The following is a 26,206-nucleotide window of genomic DNA, read 5'->3' on the forward strand; positions in this document are numbered from 1 at the left end:
TTGTCTATTTTATTACAGTATTTAAACCATATGCCGATGGCATCCCCCGGTTGAAAAAAATGGCTAAAAAACCACCATCCCCCATTACCTTCCCCTTTGTATTAATAATGTGAATCATGTAAAACTTGCCATACAAATGAAATTCAAATTCTCTACTTATGATAATTCACAAACTAAATAGCGGCGACTGTCAATTCAGAACTCGGTACTGTAACAAGCTGTTTTCGTTATTTTTTGTGCAAAATGGTTCAACTTTTGAAGTTCTTTAAAAAGAAGACAACAGAAAAGGTATGATTTCCTATAATTAAAAACATTCCCCGACATGGTTATTGTGCTGTATGTGTAACTGTGAGGGACTGAGAGATGATATGAGTGCTGACATTATCGAGTCACAGACTTTGCAAAAACAAAACAAAAACGTGTCTTGAGAGCATTCACTGCGCGATGAAGCCTGCTAGAATACAATTAGAATGCCCTTATATTTCAAGCAATGAAAAAAAATACCCATGTATGAGTATTAAATTAAAATTTAATTAAATTTATGCATTTAGAGGATGCTTTTATCCAAAGCGACTTACAGTGCATTCAGGCTATAAAATTTGTACTTATCATTGCACAAGCAATTAACTTTTCTGAATATCAGCACATGTAAGCAATCGCAAATGTGCTATTCATTTTATACAATAGTAGGCTACATAGCAACACAGTGTTTAGTTCCTTGAATGAATCAGATTTTGAACAAATCAAGTAAGCCAGGGATTCAAAAGTCCATTCAGATGGACTCACTTGTTTTGTTTCTAATTGAATCAGCAGTTTTTAACTAATCGTTTGATTTGAATGATTCAATAAATAATTTATTAAAACATGGACTTGCTGCCATCTACTGGTGGTTTTATTGTCATCATTATTTATCGAAATATTGACCAAAATTCTTTCATTTCTGGTACCAGAAGGAAAAAAGCTTTAACAGTTAATTTAATAAGGCTAATTTTAGTTAAATAAAAACATTTTTTTTTTTTAATTTTGTAATCATAATGTAAAATTAGCTACAGGAACACAACCCCAACTGACAACGAAGGCTGCCGTAATTCGAATTCCGATCTCAAATGCACCCCTTTTTTCCCCAAAAAATTAAGTTCACATCTAAACTTCACACCCTGCCATATCCCAGAATCACATGTGAGCAGATGATGATGGAATTTTATATTCAAAGAACATGGAGGATGACAGGTTTTGTGGGGGAATTCACATTGAAATGTAAGTGTTGTGTTTTCATTTACATTTAAAAAGTATTAAAAGCCAGGTATAAACAAAAAACAAAGCCCAGAAACAATACAGTGTAAGACATACTATACTGTAACAATATATTGTAAGACTACCACTATTTAAGACAATATTCTTTCCCTTTGTTGTATTTTTGAAGTGCTGTCATTCAAGATATGTCTACAATGTTTTAACCAAACTTTAGCAATTTAGTATTTTGTATGCATGCCCTGCTGTGTCATATTAGATTCCAAACCTGTCTTTATACATATATTTTTTTTTTAAATGAAAGACAAAAAAAGAAGAAATAGTGCTAGTATTAGTTGGTGAAAAAGATGAGTCTTTAGATGTTTCTTGAAAATGAAGAATGACTCAGCTGTATGAATTGAGATTGGGAGGTCATTCCACCAGCTGGGCACAGTCCAGGAGAAGGACCGTGAGAGCGATTTTGAACTTCTTTGGGATGGTGCCACAAGGCGTCGTTCACTTGCAGAGCGGAAACTTCTGGAGGGCACATAAGATTTAACCAGTGAGTTTAGGTATGTTGGTGCCGTGCCAGTGGTCGTCTTTTAGGCAAGCATCAGTACCTTGAATTTGATGCGACCAGCTACTGGTAGCCAGTTTAACCTAATGAAGAGAGGAGTAACGTGAGCTTTTTTTGGCTCATTGAAGACAACCCTCGCTGCTGAATTCTGGATCAATTGCAGTGGCTTGATAGTACATGCAGGAAGGCCTGCCAGGAGAGCATTACAATAGTCCAGTCTGGAGAGAACAAGAGCTTGGACAAGAAGTTGGGTGGCTTCCTCTGACAGGAAGGGTGTAATCTTAGTAATGTTGTAGAAGGCAAATCTGCAGGACCGCCTTATTGTAGCAATGTGGTCTGTGAACCTTAACTGATGATCCATCACAACTCCTAGGTTTCTGGCTGTCCTGGAAGGAGTAATGGTTGATGAACCCAGCTGTATAGAAAAGTTGTGATGAAGCAATGGGTTAGCTGGAATCACCAGGAGTTCTGTCTTCGTAAGGTTAAGCCGAATGTGATGGTCATTAATCCAGCTAGAAATGTCACTCAGACAGGCTGAAATGCGAGCAGCCACCGTGGGGTCATCTGGTTGGAATGATAAGTAGAGTTGGGTGTCATCAGCGTAGCAGTGTTAAGAAAAGCCATGCTTCTGAATGACAGATCCTAATGACATCATCTAGATGGAGAAGAGAAGTGGTCCAAGTACTGAGCCTTGAAGAACTCCAGAAGCAAGTTGTTGTGACTTAGAAACATCACCCCTCCAAGACACACTGAAGGATCTATCGGAGATGTAGGACTTAACCCACAGGAGTGCAGTTCCAGAGATGCCCATCTTTCTGAGGGTGGACAGGAGAATCTGGTGATTAACGGTATCAGAAGCAGCAGACATGTCCGGTAAGATGAATACTGAGGATTTTGAAGCTGCTCTTGCTAGTCGCAGGGCTTCAGTAACCGAAAGCAAAGCAGTCTCAGGTGAGTGGCCACTTTTGAAGCCAGATTGGTTGCTGTCCAGGAGGTTGTTCTGTACAAGAAACATAGAAAGGTATACCAGTCTGTAGTTTTCTAGGAGCGCTGGATTTAGAGATGGTTTCTTAAGCAGTGAGCTTTCCCGAGCCTGCTTAAATGCTGAGGGAAATGTTCCAGAGTGAAGAGAGGAGTCGATAATGTGAGTCAGCGAAGATATGACTCAAGAAGAGATCGCTTGAAGGAGGTGAGTGGGGATTGGATCAAGTGGACAAGCAGTAGGATGATTGGACAGGAGAAGTTTGGAAACGTCCATCTCTGAGAGTGGAGAGAAGGAGGATAAAGAGTGTGCGTCAGTCATTGTGAAGTTATCCTCAGTCTGCGGTGTGGAGAATTGGTCACTGATGGTTCTTTTCTTATTAATGAAGAAAACTGCAAAGTCGTCCGCTGTAAGAGTCAATGAAGGAGGTGGTGGAGGTGGATTAAGAAGAGAAAAGAAAGTTTTGAAGAGTGTCCGAGCATCACAACAGCTGTTAATTTTGTTGTGGTAGTAGGATGTTTTAGGAGTGAAGACATTTGCAGAGAAGGAGGAGAGAGACTGATACACCCTGAGGTCGTTAGAGTTTCTTGATTTCTGCCATTTCCTCTCTGCAGCCCTGAGTTTAGAGCGATGTTCGCGGAGAACCTAGTACAGCCAGGGGGCAGATGGGGCGGTGCGTGCTGGTTTAGACGACAGTGGGCAAAAGTTGTCCAAACAAGATGTTAAAGTGGAGTAAAGAGTGCCCGTAGGACTGTTCGTGTCCAGAGCTGAAAACTGATAGAGTGCAGGAAGCGAGGAAGAAACCATAGAAGATAGGAGAGATGGAGAGAGTGACTGTAGGTTCCATCGAAAGGTGACCTGCGTTGCAGTGGTGCCGCTTCAGGAGTAAGTGCTAGGTTAGCGGTAATGAGGAAGTGGTCTGAGGTGTGCAGTGGAGCAACTGAAGAGTTGTCCACAGAGCAACAGCGTGTGTAGATGAGGTCAAGTTGGTTGGCTGATTTGTGAGTCGCTGTAGTAGACACTTGCTTGAGATCAAATGAGGTGAGCAGAGTATTGAAGTCAGCAGCCTGGGGTTTATCTAGGTGGATGTTGAAGTCACCAAGCAGTACCAGAGGAGTACCATCTTCAGGAAAGTTTGATAGCAGCACATCCAACTCCTCCAAGAACTTTCCCAATTGACCTGGGGGACGATAAATTACCACTAAGTGGATTTGAACAGGGTCGGTTACAGTAATGGCATGTGATTCAAATGAACCATTACCTGTAAGTGATGGCTGAAGATCAAATTTGCATTTTTTAGATATAAGGAGTCCAGTACCTCCACCCCTCCCAGTGGTACAAGGATTGTGGGAACAAGTGAAATTAGTGGAGAGGGCTGCGGGAGTGGCTGTGTCTTCAGGTTTGATCCAAGTCTCAGTCAGTGCAATGAGGTTGAGACCGGATCAGTGCAATGAGTTTGAGACCGGAATAAGTAGCAATACTCATTTTAAGAACTAAAATTAACAAAATAACATCATGTACCACTGGACTGTCATTTGTAGGCATTTATCATAAAGTTTGTTAATTAAGTAAGTTTATATTTGATATTCGCTGCATAATCATCTAGGATGCTGTTTGGACTGTCTACAAATTTACCTTACAGTAAAAAATGAAGTTCATAAATTCATTCAAACTAATGTTTGCACTGCAGGGCAATAGTAAAAACAATAGTAATACAAGCTTTATTGTTTGTCAATGTGTTATATTTAAATCTTCTATTTCAATGTTAAAAGTTATGGTTTTGCATTAATATTACTGCTGCACTACTGTGTATTTTGTATTTTTCTTCTGAAAATGTTCAGGGTAATTAAATTATATATTTTATATATTTATATATTTTATATATTATAATAGTTAAACAGGTGAAGATCAGAGAACAACAACAGGGGTATCAGAGACAAATCCAAAATCATGTACGGGTTTACCAGGCAGAGGTCAGATAGGCGGCAGAGAATCAGAGAGTCAAGAGTCAGTCCAAGGGGCAAAACAAGACTTAGCAATGACTGAGAGTTTGCTGACTGCTTAAATAGGTCACTGAAATGAGGAACACCTATGCAGGCAATTAGTCTCAGGTGCGGGGGAATTGTGGGAGATGTAGTTGAATACTCAGGAGAGGTTCCCTCCAGTGGTGTTCAGGGAGGGCCACAGAGGCCAGATTTGGGACAGAGCCCAGCTCCTAAAGCGAGGGGCGGTTCTATGTCAAGGCCTTCCACAGGTTCGAGGTGCAGGCATGTTGGAATGAGCCTGGTGAAAGTCCTCTGTGAGTGTGGGGTCCAAGATATCCTGGGCATTAACCCAAGACCTTTCCTCAGGACCGGTGTCGGGAGTCCAAGATCTCCCTTATTTGATACGCCTCCTCGCCTTCCACCATGATACAATAACTGGACGCAATAGCTAATTGGTAAGAAACTGGTGTGATTTCACAAATGAAACAGATGAAAATGAAGATCTCTGGTAGAGAGCCAAACCCACAGACCCCGAGCATATGGGTGACCTGGTCTTCGTTGGCAGTTGGCCTGTTCTCTGACTCGTGTTGGAGGTGAACATTAGCGGAGTTCCAGGTGTCTTCACTACGATGTAGCAGGCAGTTCCGAATACCTGCTCCAGTAATGCCTCAGCAGTCTCAAAGGCAGTGAGAAGTTTTGCATGGGGAATGAGGTGGCATGCCTTGGAAAAGCGGTATGTTAGTGTGATTTCTGTTATAAAGTCTATGGCAATGTAAAACCAGGGGTATTGAGGTATGAGTAATGACTGAAGTAAACCGGCTGGACATTGATGAGAGGTTTTGGTGATGTTACAGCTGACCCAGTGCTGGAAGAAAGTTGTAATGTCTTTTTGCATTGATGGCTACCAGAACTGATCTGCTGCTAGATGTGCTGTAGCAGTGATACCGGGATGACCAGAGCTAAGGGGCTCGTGAATCATTTGTATGACTCATTTTCAAAGGCTCACAGGAACATACGTTAGATTCCGTGGGCAGTCAGGTGGTGTAAGATCGTCAGACTGAGTCTCCCTAATCTCCGTCATTATGTCCCATTGAATTGGAGCAAGGATAATTGTAGCTGGGATGATGGGCTCATTGAGTGAGATGGAAGAGGAGTCAGAATCTTGAGAGAGTGTCAGCTTTACCATTCTTGATACCAGGGCGGTAAGTTACACTGAAGTTGAACCATGAGAAGAATAGCACCCATCTAGCTTGATGGGAATTGAGCCACTTGGCTGATCTGATGTATTCCAGATTTCTGTGATCCGTAAGTACCGTGAATGGGAGTTTGGCACCCTCTAGCCAGTGTCTCCACTCCTCAAAAGCCATTTTCATGGCCAGCAGTTCTCGATCTCCAACATCATAAATGGTTCGGCTATATTGCTGAAGTTACATATGAACTGCCTGTAGAATTTGGCAAACCCCAGGAAACGCTGCAGCTCCTTGATGGTCCTGGGCAGTGTTCAACTGAGAACAGACTCAACCTTCTTCTCATTCATCGCCTCCCCTTCTGCACTGAAGATGAAATAAAGTCTGGGTTTCATGAAACTGAAATTTTTGGCATACAGTTGGTGCTTAATCGGGTGCTGTAGAACTGTTCGTACATGTTGCACATGAGACTCAAGCATGTCAGAATATATCAGTATGTCATCGATGTAGACAATCAACCACTGATTAAACATGTCCAGGAACACATCATTGACGAATGCTTGAAACACAGATGGACTATTGGTGAGCCCGAACAACATAACGAGCTATTCATAGTGCCCAGTGGTGGTAGAAAAGGCAGTCTTCCATTTGTCCCCCTCCTGAATGTGAATTAGGTTGAATGGTTTGCGTAGATCAAGTTTGGTAAAGTACTTGACGGATTGAAGCTGTTCAATAGCGGCTGGAACTAATGGAAGTGGCTAGCTAAACTTTACTGTGATCTTATTCAAGTGACGATAGTCAATGCAGGGCCATAATCCTCCATCCTTCTGTTTCATAAAGAAGAATACCTCTGAAGCAGGAGAGGTGGATGGTCTGATGAAGCCCTTTGCTAGTTCCTCCTCAGTGTAGGTCCTCATGGCCTCAGATTCGAGCTGAGTTAGGGGGGAAACTCTACCTCTGGTTAGAACTACCCCGGGGATGAGCTCGATGGCACAATCACTAGTGCGATGAGAAGGAAGTTGCGTGTCTTTAGTCTTGCTGACAGCCACAGCCAGGTCTTGGTATTCGACCGGTAACCTCTGAACGAGTAGAACATCCTCCTTGTTGGGCGGGAATTTGCGTGCAGACAGACGGCAGCACGCAGCATGAGCTTTACGGTGGATATTAATCTTAATACAGTTTGAATACATTATGACGATAGTTCTACCTGTTATATCTTTTGTTTTATTGACAAATGGTAGGTATAGGGGCGGGAATCGGGTTAAGTGATCATAAATGTGTAAATAGTGTAATATAACTGTTTATTACACCCCAACATATATGCAGTATTATTTTCCAATATATCCCAATAACATTACCTTTCGCATATGCATATTGACATCATGGGTTTCTTATTTAAAGGAGCTGAATGTAAGTTTTTGACTCTACTAAAGCATACAAATATCCTGATATGTTTGCAGATATTTAAATCTGCTTAATGTTTTCTAATTTGAGTGGTACAGGAAGATTTTTGCGGGTAATTTGAGCATGGCATTGCATTGTTACGTCAGATTACAGATAGCCTGGGTTTACACAAGATGTGTATTTTAAAGACAACCAGTTATATGGTAGCATAGTTTGCTTTTTGGGTTAAAAGAATGTCTTAATATGAAATTCAAATGATGTGACAATTAGAGATTAGACTGAACAGGAATTAAAATCTAAATGCTAGCACACACTATACTCATAGTCAAGCAATGCTGTTGTTGTTAACATCAATATTTTGAGAATAAAGTATAACAATAATAATCATTTGCAGGTCTTAATGTGATATGAGCTAAACAATCGTTAGATTAAATCACTATTTGTAGCGTGATTTATTGTAATACTTTTTTCCTCAGTTGGTCAGAACAAAGCGTGTCCAGATGACAATATATAATGAAAATTTTTATTTGGGTCATATATTCCAAGGCATAGGCTAGAATCTGTGATTACTAAGTACAGTAAATATACACATTCACCTCAAAACAGATTCATCAATTCATTTTTTTTAATACTCCTGCTAAATACTATTGTACCTGAAAATAAAACACTGTTTATATTTGTGTATTATGTGCATTTGTAATGTGTATCTTTGTTCTATTTTTTATTTTTTAATAACAAAGATAAAATAATGACAAACATTTTTATCTTTTCCCACTTTGGCCTAAATATCCATAATTCTTCATATTTTGTTACCTTAATGTAAGAAGCTTTGACTTTATTATAGGGTTATTATAATACTCTGATTTGGCTCTGATGATAATAGAAAAACTAACATGACAAACAAACAAAATAAAATCATGATATTTAAAAAATAAAAACATAAATTACATTTTTGCCATATCACCCACCCAAACAACAATACACCCTACCCATCTCCCCCAACCATCACCCACCAAAGCCCCCCAGCTCCTCATCCCCCCGGTCCACAATTGTGCCCTCGTAACGCCATTTCACCCCTGCCCCTACAGAGGTCTGTGCACGCTACTGACCTCCACTATACTTTTTTCAAAAGTTGTGTCAAAGTGTGTCATTGTTTTGCATATTTATGCATAAGTCATCTGATGTACTTCCATCTTCCTTTATGTCCTTCTCTCTGTTTTTGTCTGTAGACTATGATAAAGATACGTTCTCCTGAGCAGAAGGAGAAGGGCTTTTATGTGGTCCTGGACTGGTTGGAGAAGAATAGACCTCAGGACATAAATCAGTTCTGGTCCTGTGTATTTGAAGAACATATCCTGAAGCTGTACCCAACGCTACGCATCCTCAAAAAAAATCTCCTGGAAAGTTTGTGGTTTTATCTTTTATTAGCTTTAAGTTTTGTTATCTAGAGGCACAAGCTGTCATGATACATTACTGTGCAATGATAAAGCAAGAATGGTTTCATACAGTATGTACAGTTAATTTTTATTCTTTTCTTTATCCTAGTTATAGAGAGTAAAGGTAAAGCAGAGAAAGGGCAGGAGAAGAGCTACACTGGAAAGAGAAAAAAAGATGATAAAACTAATGAGGATAATATTGATCCTCATTTTTTCTCTGCTTTCACACCCAAGCGGAGGAAACCAGACAAAAAACCCTCATTCTGTGAGTCCCTGAACTACAGCGGATCCAAGTTCTCATCAGGGTTATAGTTTATTTAACACTAAAAATAAAACCATAAAAACATTTTTGTTACTTAAATGATGTAAATCTTAGCGATAAGAATACAAAATAAATAAATAAAAATAAAAAATAAACATCAAAAGCAGAAGCAGTCTGCTGGACAGTCAGTAGTTTTAATTATTATTAGCTCTATGTTTTGTTATCTAGAGGCACAAGCTGCTATGATAGATTACTGTGCAATGATAAAGCAAGAATGGGTTCATACTGTATGTACAGTAAATCTTATTTATTATTTGTCCCAGGCACTTCCAATCTCTTTGAGAAACCTCTGGATGTTGAGACACTGAAAGAGGAGGAAGAGAGCAAAAGAAAAGTAGAGAAAGGAAAGGACAAGAGCTGCACAAGAAAGAGAAGAAAAGATGATAGAAGTAGCGAGGATAGTGATGATCCTGGCCTTTTCTCTACTTCCACACCCAAGCGGAGGAAACCAGACACAAAACCCTCATTCTGTGAGTCCCTGAACTACAGCAGATGCAAGTTCTCATCAGGGTTAAATAACACTCAAACTAAACCATACACAAAGCTTTTTTGTGACTTGCAATAAAGTAAACCAAAATAATATAAAACATTAAAACACATTTTATTTCAGATAGTTGCAGAGGAAACATAATTTAATTTAGTTCAACTGAAATAATAATTAAAGGTGATGAGACACGGCAACTTTTTGAGCAATGTTGCTGGACAATGTTGGACAACCACAGGGCAGTGTCCAGATACACATTTGCTGCCCATTCTCATTGACAAAGTTGTAGTAAATTCAGCTCAAAAGGGAAATGTATATAAATAATTAGAACTATATTAGAACTATATTATATATGAGCTGCCAGTTGTAACTGTAGCAAAATTAAATTGCCATCAACTAATCTGTTCGTCCAGCGAACCCCTGGCGCAGTTATATTTTAACTCTAAGAAAGGATATTTCCGTGGACTCAGAAAATATTTTCATACACTATTAATGCATTAGAGCATGTAGCAAAATCGGAATAGTAAAGGGACATCAGAATCAGAAACTCATGTAATTTGTGCACAAGATTTTTATTAACTAAACACTAACTCAAACAAGTCAAACAAACACACATACATACAATCACTCATACAAGGTAAAGGACAAATGAGATTTGATGAATGATACCATCAGGAAAACCAGAGAATGATGCTATGAAAAGAGTCAGTTAACCACCTGAGAAAAACCATCAGCGCTGTTTATAACAGGGTCTATAGCTTATACTAAACCTCTGTTTCGTTTAGTTAAATGTACGATACTGACATTTCCTTGGCCTGGAATGTGCATCTTGATGCAAAGTCTTGATGGTTTGGAGGTTCAGTGGTGTAGGAGTCGTGATCACGTCCTTCCGGTTCTGAAGAGTGATGAAATCCAAAGGTATCCTGACTCGATGGTGATTGGGAGTCTCTTCCCAGTGCAAAGTGAAACAAACTAAGATAGACATCAGTCGAGATCCTAAGATTTTTGGTGAATGGAAAAATTAAGGCGCAAGCCCTGGCACAGACTTAGGGGTCCAAGAGGCTTCTAGCTCATACTCTTAGAACAAAGGAAAGCAGATCGAAAGAGAGAGGGTGGAACTGTTTGTGGACCTTTTTAAAATCTAAGACGTTTCAGCCTTTCATTTGAGAAAGGCTGAAATTCCAAGCGGGAGTTTGGAAATACGGGGGAGGTATACAACCCCTTTGTGTGAAAGCCTGGTAATTTGCATATGGAACTGGATCAGAAGTTGATATACAAACTAGTAAGGATTCTAAGAACACTAATATGTTGCATAGGTATCGATATATATTACACACTCTCGTTTAGATAATCAGAAGACGAATTCATAGATACCAAACATGGTAAGATTACAAATAGGTAAAATTACAGTAGTTCTATCACAAGTAGGGTTGTGCCGACAGACGATAGTATCATTGTCACAGTGTCTGAACTGTGTTTCCCTGGGTGTCCACTAGTGTTCTCATTTTCACATGGTCACCACACTGCAGGCACTACATTTCCCACCAAGCCTTTGTTTCTTTCATCATGGTTAATTGCACTCAGCTGCCTCCACTTTCATGGTTTTCACCTGTCTATATAAACCGGTCTTTTTCTATCTGTTTCATAGAGTCCTTGTTTTCCGTCACCCGGCTTTCTCGTGTTCCCTTGTGTTTTTTCATGTTTCTTGTTTTTGATCTCTTGATTTTGATTTTGGATTACCCAATTAAAACACTGCAGTTGGATCTCTCGTTTCCTGTGTGCATTCGTTACAATCATGTATCGACGACAGTCAGAGATATTGACAATAGCAGTTGTCTCTGTCTTGCTGAGGTGTCATGGTTCCCATGGAGTCATTCGCAGACATCCTGGCACCTTGTATGTTTATTGGCTGAGGGATCGATCATTTGTTGATCTAATGAATAATTTATTTGTTAAATCAAATGAAAAATTGTATGTCTGATTGGTTCAGATGCTACAAAGTGCCCAAGCAACCTTGTTCAGCCAAGTTGCCCAGCATAATTGCTTAAAAAAGTTGCCCAGTTTATCATCACCTTAAAGGTAAGTTTGCCTCAAATTGAATTTGTTTTTGAAAATGTACTCATCCACATGCAGTTCAAGACAAAACTGAAAAAAAACCCCACAAATTACAAAAATTTTACTTAAATTTTAATTAAGAAAATATAAAACTTAAAATGAATTAAAAATAATAATAAAATCTATAATATTAACTCACTGATGCTAAAATAATACTGTACCCTCTCCTGATCTGTCATCTTCTCTCTCTTTCTCAGCATCTCCTGTGAACAAAGAAGACAAGAAAGAAATTTTGACATTGCCTGTTCATGAAGCTCAGCTGCCTGTGACCTGTGGGGATAAAGAAGGCACTCTCTATCGGGACAAACTGTCCGCAGGTTCATAATCACTGAGTTTTTGTTATAATTTTATTACAGTATTATTTATTATACTATTTATGTGCAGATTGTTTGGTCTGAATGCATACTTTCCTTGTCTTCTGTAGGGGAAAAGTGTATTTTGTCCCATGGACGCTGGTTCACCCCAGCTGATTTTGAGAAGGTTGCGGGGAAGGAAAAGTGCAAAAACTGGAAATCCAGCATCCGCTGCAGAAACATTACACTTAAGAAACTCATAGAGGTAATAATGCAAGCACTGACAGATTGTTGGGATTCATGGGATCTTCGTTAAAAACAAGAATTTGGAAATGTATTTGGTTTTGCTTTAAACTTAAAGTACACGTCACAAATACTTTATCTGTATATACTGTTATCCCACTCTCTGTAGAATTTTAATCATAATTAAAATGGTTTAAAGATTAAATTCCAATGGTTAAATTCCAATTAGCTAGATATGAATTATATACACCTTAATTTTTTTCACATTTTGTTATGTTGCAGCCTTATGTTAAACTGCTTTTAAATGTAAAAAAAATGTTTTCCACATCAGTGTACACTCCATACACCATAATGGCACAACAAACGTATTTTAACGTCTTTGCAAATGTATTAAAATTAGAAAACTTTAATGATTCCATTGCATAAGTATTCAAACCCTTATCTGAGACAGTTGAAATTAAGTTTAGGAGCATTCATATTGCTTGTTTTGAAAGCCTGTTTCCACCACTGAATATAAAAAATTATTAGCAATTCTAACTATTCGCAAACAGTACACTTTTTTTCTCAAAATTGCCTGATACAAACTCACAAGATATTGATATAAACTGGCAATTCTGACTTTTTTTATTTTGTGATTATAAGTTCGCAGTTGCGAGTTATAAGGTCAGAATTGCAAGATATACACTCGTAATTTTTAGAACATATCTGTCTCAGAATGAAAAAGTCCCAAGTCTAAGAATGGGATCCACCAACCGCCAATTAGCGTCTTCATGGACAATCTGACAGGGACCACCGAGTCAGTGCCTGGAAGCAGGTGGATCCTGGCGGGGTTGGAGAGGGTGATGGGATGGGCCAGAATGTCATTTAAGCCAGCAAAATCAAGATCCTTGGTCTTAAAAAAAGGGCGGTGGGCATTTTTCGATTCTCCATCGCAGGAACACCAATTCCTATCATCTGCGAGAAGCCGATCGAGAGCTTGGGGAAGTTCTTTGACAGCAACCTCAGGGACACAGCCTCCATCAAGAGCACTTGTAAGGAGCTGAAAGGATGGCTCAAGGACGTTGACAAGTCAGGCCTTCCAGGAAAATTCAAGGCGTGGATTTATCTACATTGGATTCTGCCAAGGATACTGTGACCCTTGCTCCTCTATGAGTTTCCGATCACTACGATCTCAGATCTGGAAAGAAGAGTTAGGGGCTACCTGAGAAGATGGTTAGGACTACCAAGGAGCTTGAGCAGCATCGCCCTATATAGGAACTCAGGCAAGCTTACACTGCATTTAAAATCCATTCAGGAGGAGTTCAAAGTCTTACGTGCAAGAAAGGTGCTGCAACGTGAGTCATCAGACCCCAAGGACTCTGGAGCTGGGGTAGAAGTCAGGACTCGCAGGAAGTGGAGAGCAGAGGTAGCAGTGGATCAATCAAACAGAATTCGCCATAGAGTCTTATTGGGAACAGTGGCCAGAGGAATGGCTGGAGGCAATTGGTCCAGCACGAGATGAAAGCAGCCGTGGAGCAGGAGAGGACCAGCAGAGCAGTGGGAATTAGACCGCAAAGCGCCTGGATAAGATGGGAACAAGTTGTGGAAAGGAAGATCACATGGAATGACCTCTGGCAGGCAGAGCCTCACCGTAATAAGTTTCTATTCCAGGCAGTCTACGATGACTTTCCCAGTCCATCCAATCTGCAATGCTGGGGTTTGGCCGATACACTGGCATTACCACTCTGCCAGAGGAAGGGGATCCTTGAGCATATTCTGAGTTGCTGCCCAAAAGCTCTGGGAGAAGGCAGATACCGATACCATCATGAGCTGTCGAAAGTGAAAACCCTGGAAGCAAACCACCTACTTCATCAGAGCTGGGAAGAAACCAAAACCAACATCTAGAGCAACATTAGGGTTTCTCAACAGTGCACAGGACTGCGGATGTGGGCAGTCAACTCAAGTTCCCGCAGCATGTCACTGAAATGACCCTCAGGCCTGATATTGTCCTGCTCTAAGAGGCAATGAAGAATCTCGTCATGCTAGAGTTTACATTGCCGTGGGAAGAGTGCATAGAGGAGGCCTTTGAGCAGAAGGAGAAGAAGTACAACAGTTTAGTCAGCGACTGCCACAGGAAAACCTGCAGGTCTAGGTGTTTACCAGTGGAAGCTGGATGCAGAGGCTTTGCAGGACAGTCTCTCTACAGAGCTTATACTGCACTCTGCATTACTGGAGAGAGGAGGAGAAGGGCCATCTATGGCCATCTATAATAGCACAGAGGTGGCAGAAAAAACCTTTAGGTGGCTCTGGTTAAAGAGGGCAGATCCGTGGTCAAAAGATGCTAGGGCACAGGCAGAGGCCTGATCCACCTCAGCTGGGTCACCTGTGCAAGGGTGTCTGATGTTTGAAAGATCAGAAAAACCTGATGACCACTGGTAAAATCACTGATGATGTGCCCTAGTTTTGCATATTAAGATCTATCTTTACAATTAACGAGGTTCAGGAGGAGCGCGTCAGATATTTAATCTAATTAACACTGGTGGATCACACTCAAGTTTATCAACACCATATTATAAAAACAGCTGACTTACCTCTATCCATTGATGGTTTATCAGCATCATTCCTCTGCCCCGTCTCCTCACTTCAAGTTGATTTTACGCTTCTACGGGAGGGGGGTACTCTAGGAGCCCTTTCCTGGACATCACACCAAATATGCATTATCGTACTTCAGCTAATTACATGTAGGCATGAACTCGTGAAATGGATGAAGTCTGAAACAACCAGGACTCTTCCTAGAACTTGCCTGGTCAAAATGAGCAGTTGCTGGAGAAGGGCTTTGGTTAGTGTTAGGGGTGCTCCGATCACGATCGGCCGATCGTTATGCGTATCTCATCAGTAAAGCCGGTTTTCTAATCAGCGGTTAATTCCATCAGGTGCGTGATTTCACATAGAGCAGCTGTTACTACACAGAGCCGTTGTTAATAGAGAAGATGCGCAAATCCACTTCATTTTCAGCGTTTATTGGCGCATCTTCTCATTTAACAACGGCTCTGTGTAGTAACAGCTGATCTATGTGAAATCACGCACCTGATGGAATTAACCGCTGATTAGAAAACCGGCTTTACTGATGAGATGCGCATTAACGATCGGCCGATCGTGATCGGAGCACCCCTAGTCAGTGTGGTGATCAAGAACCTGATGGTCACTCTAGTCGAGCTCCATAATCATATGTGGAGATTGGAGAAACCTACAGAAGGACAAACATCACTGCAGCACTCTACCGATCTGAGCTTTATGGTGGTGTGGCAAGACTAAATCCTGTCCTCGGTGAAGAGAGATAAAAATACCTTTGGCATTTAAAAAAAAAAAAAAAACAGGACCTAATGGTCCCTTTAGATTGTGAGAAACAAGATTCTCTGATTGGATTAATCTCATTTTCAAACATCATGTTAGGAGGGAAGAAGGCACTGCTCATCACCTGCAGGGCACTATCCCAAAAGTGAAGTGTTATGGCAGCAGCTTCATGCTGTGGGGCTGTCTTTCAGTGGCAGGGACTGAGGGACTCATCAGAGTAGATGAAAAGCTCAATGCACTAAAATATTGAGATAGGCTTAATGGAAACTAATTTAGAATGGCCTTGAGTGGCCCAGCCACAGCCTGGGCTCGAAGCCAATCAAATATTTCTTGAAAACACTAAAAATGTCCATCTGTCCTGTCCAATTAGAGCTTGATAGGTGAACAGGTGAGGAGGAGAATAGCAGATAATTGCCAAGTGCAAATGTGCAAAGCTTGTCATGTCATACCCAAAAAGACTTGAGGCTGTAAAGGTTCTTCAGCTAAGTACTGAGTTAATGTATGCAATGTACTTATTATTATTTTTTTCATAAATGTACGAAATTGACAATTCTTTTTTTGCTTTGTCATTAAGGTGTATGGAGTGTAGTTTGATGTTTAACATTCGTTAAACATAAGGCCAGCAATATAACAAAACATGAATAGAATTAAGGGGTATGAATACATTCACACCTTTTCAACTTAGCCTATAGCAGGAATGTGCTTCTAATACAAAGCAACAGTAGTACAGCACATATTTTTGTATCATCTAGGGCTGGGTATTTACAGTTTTTTAGATTTTTGCATTTAAAATTTTCTTGATTGTTGAACTTTCTTGATTCTTAAATTTAAGTCCTACTTTGTATAAATCCATCAAGTTTGTTTGACAGCCACGATTTAAATGTATGTATATACAGTATATACTGTGTGTATATGTGTGTGTGTGTGTGTATATATATATATATTAGGGGTGTAACGATACGCGTATTCGTATTGAACCGTTCGGTACGACGCTTTCGGTTCGGTACGCGGTACGCATTATGTATACCGAACGGTTCGTTGGAGTAATTAATTATATTTGAAAAAAAAAAAAAAAGAGAGAGAAAGAAATATAATGATATGCGTTCAACAAGGTAGCCCAATAACCCAAACAACGTAACAGGCAACGCCCCTGACACTCCCGAAGAAGAAAAAAACACCATCTTATATGTTTATGTTAGGCTACTCAGCAGGCGCTCGCTCACTCAGTACACGCTGAAGGCTCGTTGCAAAATAGCCAATGCGTTTAACAGACTAGAAATGAGAAGATCCTCCAATAACCAACAGGTCTGGTGTTTGGGTGCACTTTGGATTCCCTTTAAGCTATAATGGTGATGGCAAGAGAGTGGTGGATAAAAAAACAATGGTATGTCGCATCTGCAACATGACAGGGTACACCAGCGGGATTACAAAAAAAAAAAAAAAAAAACCAGCGGGAATATCTGGGATATATGCGTCAGTACTATCTGGGAAAAGACGAAAAAAAGGAGAAACATGCACGCAGCAAACTATCCCTGCAGCATTTAGACACTATAGCTTACAGGGAATCCAACCCAAACACCAGACCTGTTGGTTATTTTAGGATCTTATATTTCTGGTCTGTTAAATGCATTAGACATTTTGCAACGAGCCTTCAGCGCGTGCTGAGTGAGCGAGCGCCTTAGGGGCCGTTCACATATCGTGCCTAAAAACACATGGAAAACGCTAAGCGCGTCTTTCTCCTGAGGCGTCTGTCTTTGCTAAGCAACAATGACGTGCTCTCTCCATGAGACGCGGAAATTTCAGCGAAGGATAAATGGATTTGCAGCTCTAAAAATCGCTTGCAGTAGCTCTGCTACTGAATTTATTTCAAAATTGCAATCCATATACAACTATGATCAGCTGTTCCTTCATCTTGGCTGAGCTCTCAACGTTGTTACGGGAAAGGATGAAGCTGATTGGTTAGTTCTTGTCACATGACCCGCGGTGCGCTTGCAGCATTCTGAAAAGTTGAGATGTTTTTACATTTTGCTGTATCTAAAACGTATCGAACCGAACCGAACCGAACCGTGACATCAGTGTATCGTATCGAACCGAACCGTGAATTTTGTGAACCGTTACACCCCTAATATATATATATATATATATATATATATATTTTTTTTTTTTTTTTTTTTTTTGTAGAAATATAATTATGTAATTGTCAAGTTAGTAGGTGAATGAAATAAAATAAAATTTGCCATGTACTGTACCTGATATATAGCAAAAATAATAAATATTCAATCCGAAATTGGAATCAAATTGAATTGTACACTTTTGAATATAAATCTAATCAAAATGTGAAATTTGTGCCAGTACCCAGCCCTAGTATCAACCCTTGAAGTTTATAAAATAAGGTAAATATGTAGTCATATTAAATAGAGCAGACCCCTGATATACATGTGTGTTCACTTAATTTAATTTTTTTTTTCAGGAGGGGCATCTTCAGTGTCCACAGAGGAAGAATAGAAAGAAAACCTGTGTTCAAAAAGTACTTTGTCTCTCTATGTGCAGGCTTTGCTTTTACTCTGTTTTTCATTGGACATTCATTTAGTAACTTTGTTTCTTCCTGCAGAACATGAATAAGAGGTTTCCAGTCAGTTCTAACAAGAGAAACAGTGCAGGTGAGTACCGGTACCCATAATCCTCGCTCATTCAAACGCTTTCTGCTGTCTGTCTGAATGCAGTAATGTGTTTTATTCCAAAAGATTTAGAAACAAGCTCTAGTTTGATGGAGGAAAGGGATGCTGAAGAGGAGGAAGAAGAAGACATGGCAGATCTGTCTGTTTTCCAGGCTCCTTCTTTACCAGTCACCTGTGTTTCACTCACTGGGACTCTATACAAATGCAGGTTTGCGTCAGGTAGGTTATTTGTGTGCAGCAGTGTGTTTGTTTTGTTAAAGGTTTGAGTGGGAAATGTTTTAAGTTTATGTTGTGTTGCAGGGAGTCGTGGGAAGTGTATACGTACTGAGGAAAAATGGTTCACGCCGGAGGAATTTGTAAAGCAGGAACCGACTCTCGCTGATGGACTCTGGAAGAAAGATATTCTGTGCCATGGAAAAACAATTAACTTTTTACTCCAGGTAACAAATGGGAACGATAGCATATAAAAAGTATGATTATTTAAATTATATATTTGTTTGTTTGTATGTCATTTCTAGAAAGAGATTCTGCGCATCCATTCCCTTCTGTGTGAATGTGTGAAATGCAGCACTCAAGAGGAAGACTTGGTGAGAAACATCTCTACCTGAAATATCTTATCATAAGCAGTCATCATAAAAATAATTTATGATATTAACTTAAACTCTTAAGTCTTTTAAATGTGTACAGTTGAGGTCAAAAGTTACCCCCCCCCCAGAATCTACAAAATTTTAATTATTTTACTACATTAAGAGGGATCTACTTTTTTACTACTGACCTGAATAAGATATTTCAAATAAAAGATGTTTAAATATAGTCCACAAAAGAAAATAATAGTTGAAATAAAAAATAATAACCTTGTTGATTTTGCAGATTCTGAAAGGGAAATGTAAACTTTTGACCTCAAATGTACATTAATGTGTACATGATAATTAAAATGATTTTCATAGAATAAACTCATGAAAATCACTAAACATATTATATTAATATAACATTTTTATTTTTTTACATTTTACATTTGCTTCTGATTCACTGGTTCTAAACTGTTATTTATGAGTTTCTTTCTTCTTTTCCCTTCATGGTTATGGAAATGTCAATGTTTAAAAAGAATAAAAAATCTTGGGACTACAATTTTTTTCCCTTTCGCAGTAAAAAAATTACTTGTTGTGGTTAGATTCCAATACATCAAAACAAGTTTGTAAGAAAGAAGAGCCAAATGCATTTGAGCTTATTTCTGTGATGGTGATAAAATGTTGTGTCATGTCATCCTGTGACTAGCTGGCCCAGAAAAATGATGACGAGTGTTATGTGTGTCACTCTGAGGGAGATCTTGTGTGTTGTGACGAGTGTCCACGAGCTTTTCATTCACACTGTCACCTACCAGCTGTACACGGAGACTCACCTGGGTGAGAGAGAAAAACATATTGAGCACCTTTAAATTAGCAAGTATGTATGTTGAACATTCATCCTGTATGTGTGTGTTTGATTGTAGGGAATGGATTTGTACCTTGTGCGTGTTAAGAAACAGTCAACAGTGGCTTGACTCCAATAACATGTCTGAACAAGAAGCTTTCAATGCCCCAGTGTCTCAATACATATTGGTAAATACACACACATACACACGTTTGTTTTTGTGAAAAGTGGGGACATCCCATAGGCGTAATGGTTTTTATACTATACAAAATGTATATTCTATGGCCCTTCACCAACCCTACACCTAACCCTAACCCTCACAGGAAACTTTGTGCATTTTTACTTTCTCAAAAAAAAAAAAAAACTCATTCTGTATGATTTATAAGCGTTTTGAAAAATGGGGACATGGGTTATGTCCCCATAAGTCACTCTCTCCTTGTAATACCTGTGTCATACCCGTGTCATTATACAGAGTTGTGTCCTGATATGTGACAAAAACAAGAGCACACACACACACACACAAATTCAGCACCTTAATATAGAAGATACACAAATTCAGCACCTTTATATAGAAGATATTACACAAACATTTAAAGGTGCACACAATTTGTAACACCCTTCAGTCCCCTAAAGTGCTGCCTACACAGACGTCTTAGCAGGTTTAGAAACAGAACAATTATTTATGGGCCTAACTGTGGATATGTGTGTTGTTTGTCATCTTTAGCACTGCCACTACCTCCTGTTATGTGTGTACAGAAAGGACATCCAGAAGGTGTTTGTTGAGGATCCACGACAAACAGTGAGATTGCCTCCTTTTTTCTTCTTGCTGTCTTTTACATGTGACCATTACTCTTTTCTTGCCTTAGTTAATGTAAAATATAAATAGAAAATAATTGATGAAAAATATGACTTTACATTTATAATGCATTAAAAAAAAGTAATAAAATGACTTCCAGGTGCGCAGATACTCCAAGTTCATAACTGAGCCGATGTGGCTGGACAGAATAAAGCAGAAATTGGACAGTAGAAAGTATCAGACGGTAGGAGCGTTCGTCTCTGACTTTCAGCTCATTTTCAGCAACTGCAGCATGTTCAATAAGGTAAGAGTCGCTGAAACATGTTACATAATAAATCAATTTCCAAATGCAGATCAATAGCTTGTTAAAATTAAGTGAACACATGTGATATGTGAACACATATCTTGGAAATTATTGATGATTATTGTTGAAGTGATTAACTTTATAAGAGGACATCTGATTTTTGACAGATTTTTTTTGTATTTTGTTCTCTTGCTCTCTAAAGGACAATGAGTTTGGCCGAATGGGTGCCAGGCTGAAACAAATGTTTGAAGAAGAGTTCCGGAAAATCTTCAGTATCCAATGACAGCTCTCTTTTACAAGTCTTTCGAAGATAAAGTTATCTGTCTTGGTTTGTGAAACCTGCCCACCGCCAGTTTGCCAAGTTGTATTTTGGCACCCCAGGTTTCCAGTAGGCGGAAAACATAGTGTATTTAATTTAATTCATCGTCAAGTGCACTCTTTCCTGTTGTCAAGCTGGCAACCTGAGTTTGTGTCAGGTTTGAGGAGAAGGAGCCGGATAAAAAAAAAAACCCTGTCAAATATTTTGAATTTGGACGGCAATACCTAGTTCAACCACTCAATGTCAAACCTATATACTGTATAGCCTCTGTGCACCTTTTTTTGTAATGCTATCTTTCCAGTACGGTTTAGGTAATTTTGCATCTATTAATTTTAAAAAATTTTTAGCTCAGAAATGAAATACAGAAAATGCAGTTTTTTTTTCTTAAATAAGTCAAACACTAATGACTAGGATAAGCAGCCAAAAACTACTTTTTATTATAAAAAATTCATATTTCACAATTTTAAAAAAAAGTTTTGGTTCCCTTTCGAACGTTCACTCCCGTTATGTAAGGGAAAACTCCTTTTTTCCTTTCCGCTGAAGCCTGATTTGTTCACGTTTGAGTTCCTGCACAAACCAATGGCACTTTAGCCCGCCAAAAGGGGCGGGGCCAACCGCTATATAAGTCTGCCTGTAGCACCATTCATTAGATTATTCTCCTTCAGTGACGAGGATCATATCTTCACTGACACTTCTGCAAGAAGAAGCCATGGAAGAAACTCCAGCTCTGCACACTTCCGTGGAAGAAGTCAAAGCACCGAACGCAAGCTTCACTACAGGTATCCGGCATTCGAGCAATTTCCAATGAGCAAATTTCCAATAACATTGTTCCAAATGTCGCGCCACGAGTGTGGTTCGTGCAAGGGGCTCTTGCATGATGGAGATAGGCACAGTGAGTGTGCCACCTGCCTTGGCCATGCACATGCAAAAACTGTGATCGTTGAGGGCTCGTGCTCTTTTTGTGAGAGCATGAGCATTTCCCATCTATACTCGTCTATACTTATTCCATCAAGGCAACCCCCCCCCCCCCCAAATTGCCAAATGCAGATCAATAGCTTGTTAAAAATAAGTGAACACATGTGATATGTGAACACATATCTTGGACATTATTGATGATTATTGTTGAGGTGATTGGTGGAAACAATTGCCGCACATCTGTCCCCACCATTTGCCCTCGGCTTAAAGGACCATGCAGTGCATCCATCTAAGCCCTACAGGACCACCTCAACCATCGCCAACAGGGCTTACACAGCAGCTGGACAGGCCGGATCGGCGATGCACACAATGGCGATCCTCCAAGTTTTCCAAGCCAAACTTCTCCATAGTATGGACGAGACTGACCAAGAGCACCCAGAAGCCTTTAAAGAGCTGCACACAGCAAAGGTTCTCGCTCTGCGTGCTACTGAGGCCACAGTACAAGCGTTTGGCAAGACCATGGCCAGCCTGGTGGTGTTAGAGCACCATCTCTGGCTAATGCCGACAAAGATCAGGGACGCTGAAAAAATGGCCTTCCTCGACTCACCAGTCTCCGCGATAATGCTATTTGGCTCCGCTGTGCATGGGTTCACTGAACGGTTTTTGGAAGCTCAGAAGACATCAGAGGCGCTGTGTCACTTCGTCCCTAAGCGCCCTTGCACCGTGGCTGTGGGCCGCCAGAAGAGCCCTGCTGCCCAGTCTGCAAAACCAGCACAGCGTTAGCCTGCTGGACCACAAGCCGCCGAAGCCATCCTCAGGCCCTAGAGAGGAAAAGGAGGGGCCCTGTTCTCACCTCAGACGGAAAGCCCCCCAAAACAGCTCACCTACAGCTCGCCTTCACTCCTCACCTCTTTGAATACCTCTTAGAGATGGAGTTTAGTTTTCAGCAAGTCACGTCCTGCAGGTGCAGCGTATGCCTGAATATTTTACCGCTGTGATAGCGGACCCAAATACTTTTTAAAGAGCAAAATTCCTCATCTGCTGGCAATCACTTTCACAAATGTAGACTCCCTGCATTTTAAAGGCGAGCTCTCATTCGATAAAATTAAATCTCTCACCTCCCATTATATGGCATGGGCAGCCATTCTGGGAATCTCAAGATGGGTTTTGGAAACAATTAGACGAGGCTACTCTCTACAGTTCACTCACAGGCCGTCCCGCTTCAGGGGTGTTGTTCAAACTTCTGTTCCAGGACAACAAAGCTATTGTTCTCTGGCAGTAGGTGCAAGCACTGCTTGCAAAAGACTCTGTGGAAATAGTGCGCCCAGTGAGTCAGGCTTTTTCAGCCACTATTTCCTCATTCCAAATAGAAGATGGCTGGCTCAAACCCATTTCTAAATCTCAGACATCTGAACAGCTTGCTTATACGCAGGTCATTCAAGATGATGATGATCAAGAAAATTCTCATGCACATTTGCCCCATGAATTTGAAAGATGCTTACTTTCACATACGCATAGCCCCCTGTCACAGACTGTTCTAGCGATTCGGGTTCGAGGGAGTGGCCTATCAGTATGCAGTCCTTCCGTTTGGACTGTCCCTGACCCAACACACTTTTGCGAAGTGCATAGACGTGACTCTGTCCCCTCTCAGGCAGATGGGAATCCGCGTATTGAACTTCCTCAATGATTGGCTGGTTTTAGCCAGATCAGAACGGGAACTGAACACTCACAAAGAGCTATTGCTCAGCCACTTAGAGCGTCTTCTCTGGGCACAAAACAAACTCCTCTCTTAGGGGTGGTTCATGTGCCTGGCAAGATGAACCTGGGAGCGGACATGCTGTCCAGAGGCAAGGTAACCCCCGGGTGATTAGGCGCTGCATCCTCAGACAGTATAGTGAATTTGGGACCTTGAAAGACAACTCTCATTGCCCAACATTTTTCTCAATACAGAAAGATGCCCTGGCCCACGACTGGCCCAGGTCTCACCTGTATGCATTTCCTCTTATCGCCCTGTTTCCCTGATCATCAGGAGAGTCAAGGAAACCAAATGCTCCCTCCTCTTAGTAGCTCCACTCTGGAAGAACCAGGCTTGGTTTCCAGAGCTGATGCAGCTGAGGAGGGACCTCCTCTCGCAGAAGAAAGGCATGATTTGGCATCCCCTCCCAGAGTTTTGGATGTCTGGTGCCTCGACGGGAGTCTGTTAGCAGCCCTTATAGCTTAAAATCACCCTTCTCCTCACTTTGGCATCGGTTAAGCGTGTGGGTGACTTACAAGCACCGTCAGTCAGTGCCTCATGTCTTGAGTTTGAGCTCAATGACTGCAAGGTCATTTTTAAAGTGCTCTCTACTCCCTTTAGAGAGCAAGTAAAATACCTATTGGTGCTCCCCGCTGCAGACGGCAAACAGGGACCGGATGCTCTCTGCCTTGTTAGGGCTCTGAGAGTCTATGTGTCAGGGATCGTAAGAGTCGAAGACTTAAGTGCAGGCAGATGAGGATTCTTTATTTATGAATTATCAAAATAAAGAAAAAACACAACTGAAACCACCCCAAATTGGAATAAACAGAATAGCATTCATTCTTACAACTAGACAAAAGCCCTATTCGGACGGGACTAGTTTTACAGGGGGTCGTTAGAGAAATCTCCGTTTCACAGACGTACTTGGTGATTTGAATCCCGTCCGAATCTGCCACGTCTGTGTTTTTCTCACACAACCTCTGTGATAATTCCAGAGCAAATTACCTACCGTTTTTCAGCAAACTCAGTGATCCTCTGAGAATCCCGTCTGAATGCGAATGTCTGTGATTGCCGGTGATATTTTATTTCACAACGCGTTTCCTTGTGTGTTTTGGCCAACGTGAATTACCGTAGATGCTCTTACAGCGCGGATGTTTGATATATTTGCTTAGCGGCAAATAAATAATAATAAAAAAATAATACAAATAATAAAATCAAGATCAAGATCGCGTAAACTGTTTATACCGGCTATTGTTATATCAGCATCAGGTGAGATTACTCACATTCATTTATGTACAGTTACATAATGTTTTAATTACATTTAATAAAAAAAAAGAAAAAGAAAAAAGGAAAACAAGTTAAACTAAAGGAACCACACATTAACATGGTTTTGTTATACTAGTCATCTATTATTTATTGTGTAATACTACTAAGGCAGTCATTCTAAATGAATTAAATGCACGCATACAGAGCGCGTGATCTCTGTGACGCCCAGATGCACAATACAGACCCTCCCACCTCTGTAATAAACACAGAGATACTAGTCCCGTCCAAATTGGTACATGAAAATCACAGACGTCAGGTGGTAAGAATCGAAACTCAAACGTAGTTTAGAAAACTAGTACCATCCGAATAGTGCTATAGACAACTAGACTGAACACAGGACAGCCAGACATCAAAGACATGAACCAATACATGCGTGAGACAAATGAGCCCAGAACAGAAAACACAGGAAGTTTATAAAGGAAAGACAATCAGGTAAACAGCTGGGACAAATTAAATCAAGGAATAAGGTAACGAGAGAACAGGTGAGTAGAGTTTAGGGGAAATGGAGTCCAGAGGAAAGGGAGAAACACAGGTGGAGCAACTAAACAATAATGAGGTAACAAGGTGGGCGGGGTCAGAAAAAGACAGGAGAGAGCACATGGCACCAAACAAACACAACACTCACAGAAGACAGTGACAGAACGACAGAAGACTGTGACACTATGTGAAATGTTTTTAACTGTTTAGGCAGTCTGAACAGCTGTTTATTTGCTCTGGAGGCCACCAGAAGGGTCTGCCGGTCACTAAGCAGACTGCCTCTCTGGATTGTTGATGTAATAGCTCTGGCTTATGTATCAGAAGGACTGGAATGCCCTATTGGTGTGAGAGCCCACTCCACAAGGGGAATGGCCTCCTCATGGGCGTGGTCCAGCGGCATTTATGTCAGTGAGATCTGTGTGGCTGCCGACTGGTTGTCGTCGTCCACTTTTGCCAGATTTTTTAACTTGGACATCCCCACTCTGCAGGCGCGGAATCTATCTGTTTAATCCTCCCATATGGTTAGTGGTTCTCATGCCCTCTGCTAAGCTTATTATATCAGCTAAAATACCCTTATTAGTGCTCTTACACTGGGCTCGCAGAGCAGCATGTAATTGTTGCTTGTAGTGCAGTGTGATTGGATTTGTTTCCATAC

The 26,206-nt window shown here is 40.6% G+C and overlaps 1 protein-coding gene across 1 annotated transcript in view; it reads left to right on the top strand.

The window, feature by feature from the left end:
* Positions 1-26,206, top strand: part of LOC113046749 (uncharacterized) — a 38,177-nt gene that overhangs the window by 3,967 nt on the left and 8,004 nt on the right. Inside the window, exons 3-17 of the mRNA XM_026207700.1 lie at positions 8,595-8,769; positions 8,911-9,066; positions 9,387-9,593; positions 11,920-12,039; positions 12,147-12,280; positions 18,062-18,118; positions 18,203-18,251; positions 18,336-18,488; positions 18,570-18,709; positions 18,788-18,856; positions 19,545-19,672; positions 19,759-19,867; positions 20,404-20,478; positions 20,636-20,779; positions 20,982-21,051. Of these exons, the coding sequence (XP_026063485.1) occupies positions 8,595-8,769; positions 8,911-9,066; positions 9,387-9,593; positions 11,920-12,039; positions 12,147-12,280; positions 18,062-18,118; positions 18,203-18,251; positions 18,336-18,488; positions 18,570-18,709; positions 18,788-18,856; positions 19,545-19,672; positions 19,759-19,867; positions 20,404-20,478; positions 20,636-20,779; positions 20,982-21,051 (1,786 nt within the window). The remainder of the gene's footprint in view (positions 1-8,594; positions 8,770-8,910; positions 9,067-9,386; positions 9,594-11,919; positions 12,040-12,146; positions 12,281-18,061; positions 18,119-18,202; positions 18,252-18,335; positions 18,489-18,569; positions 18,710-18,787; positions 18,857-19,544; positions 19,673-19,758; positions 19,868-20,403; positions 20,479-20,635; positions 20,780-20,981; positions 21,052-26,206) is intronic.

Source organism: Carassius auratus, chromosome 28 (genome assembly GCF_003368295.1).
Source record: "Carassius auratus strain Wakin chromosome 28, ASM336829v1, whole genome shotgun sequence".
NCBI classification, from domain to species: Eukaryota; Metazoa; Chordata; class Actinopteri; order Cypriniformes; family Cyprinidae; genus Carassius; species Carassius auratus.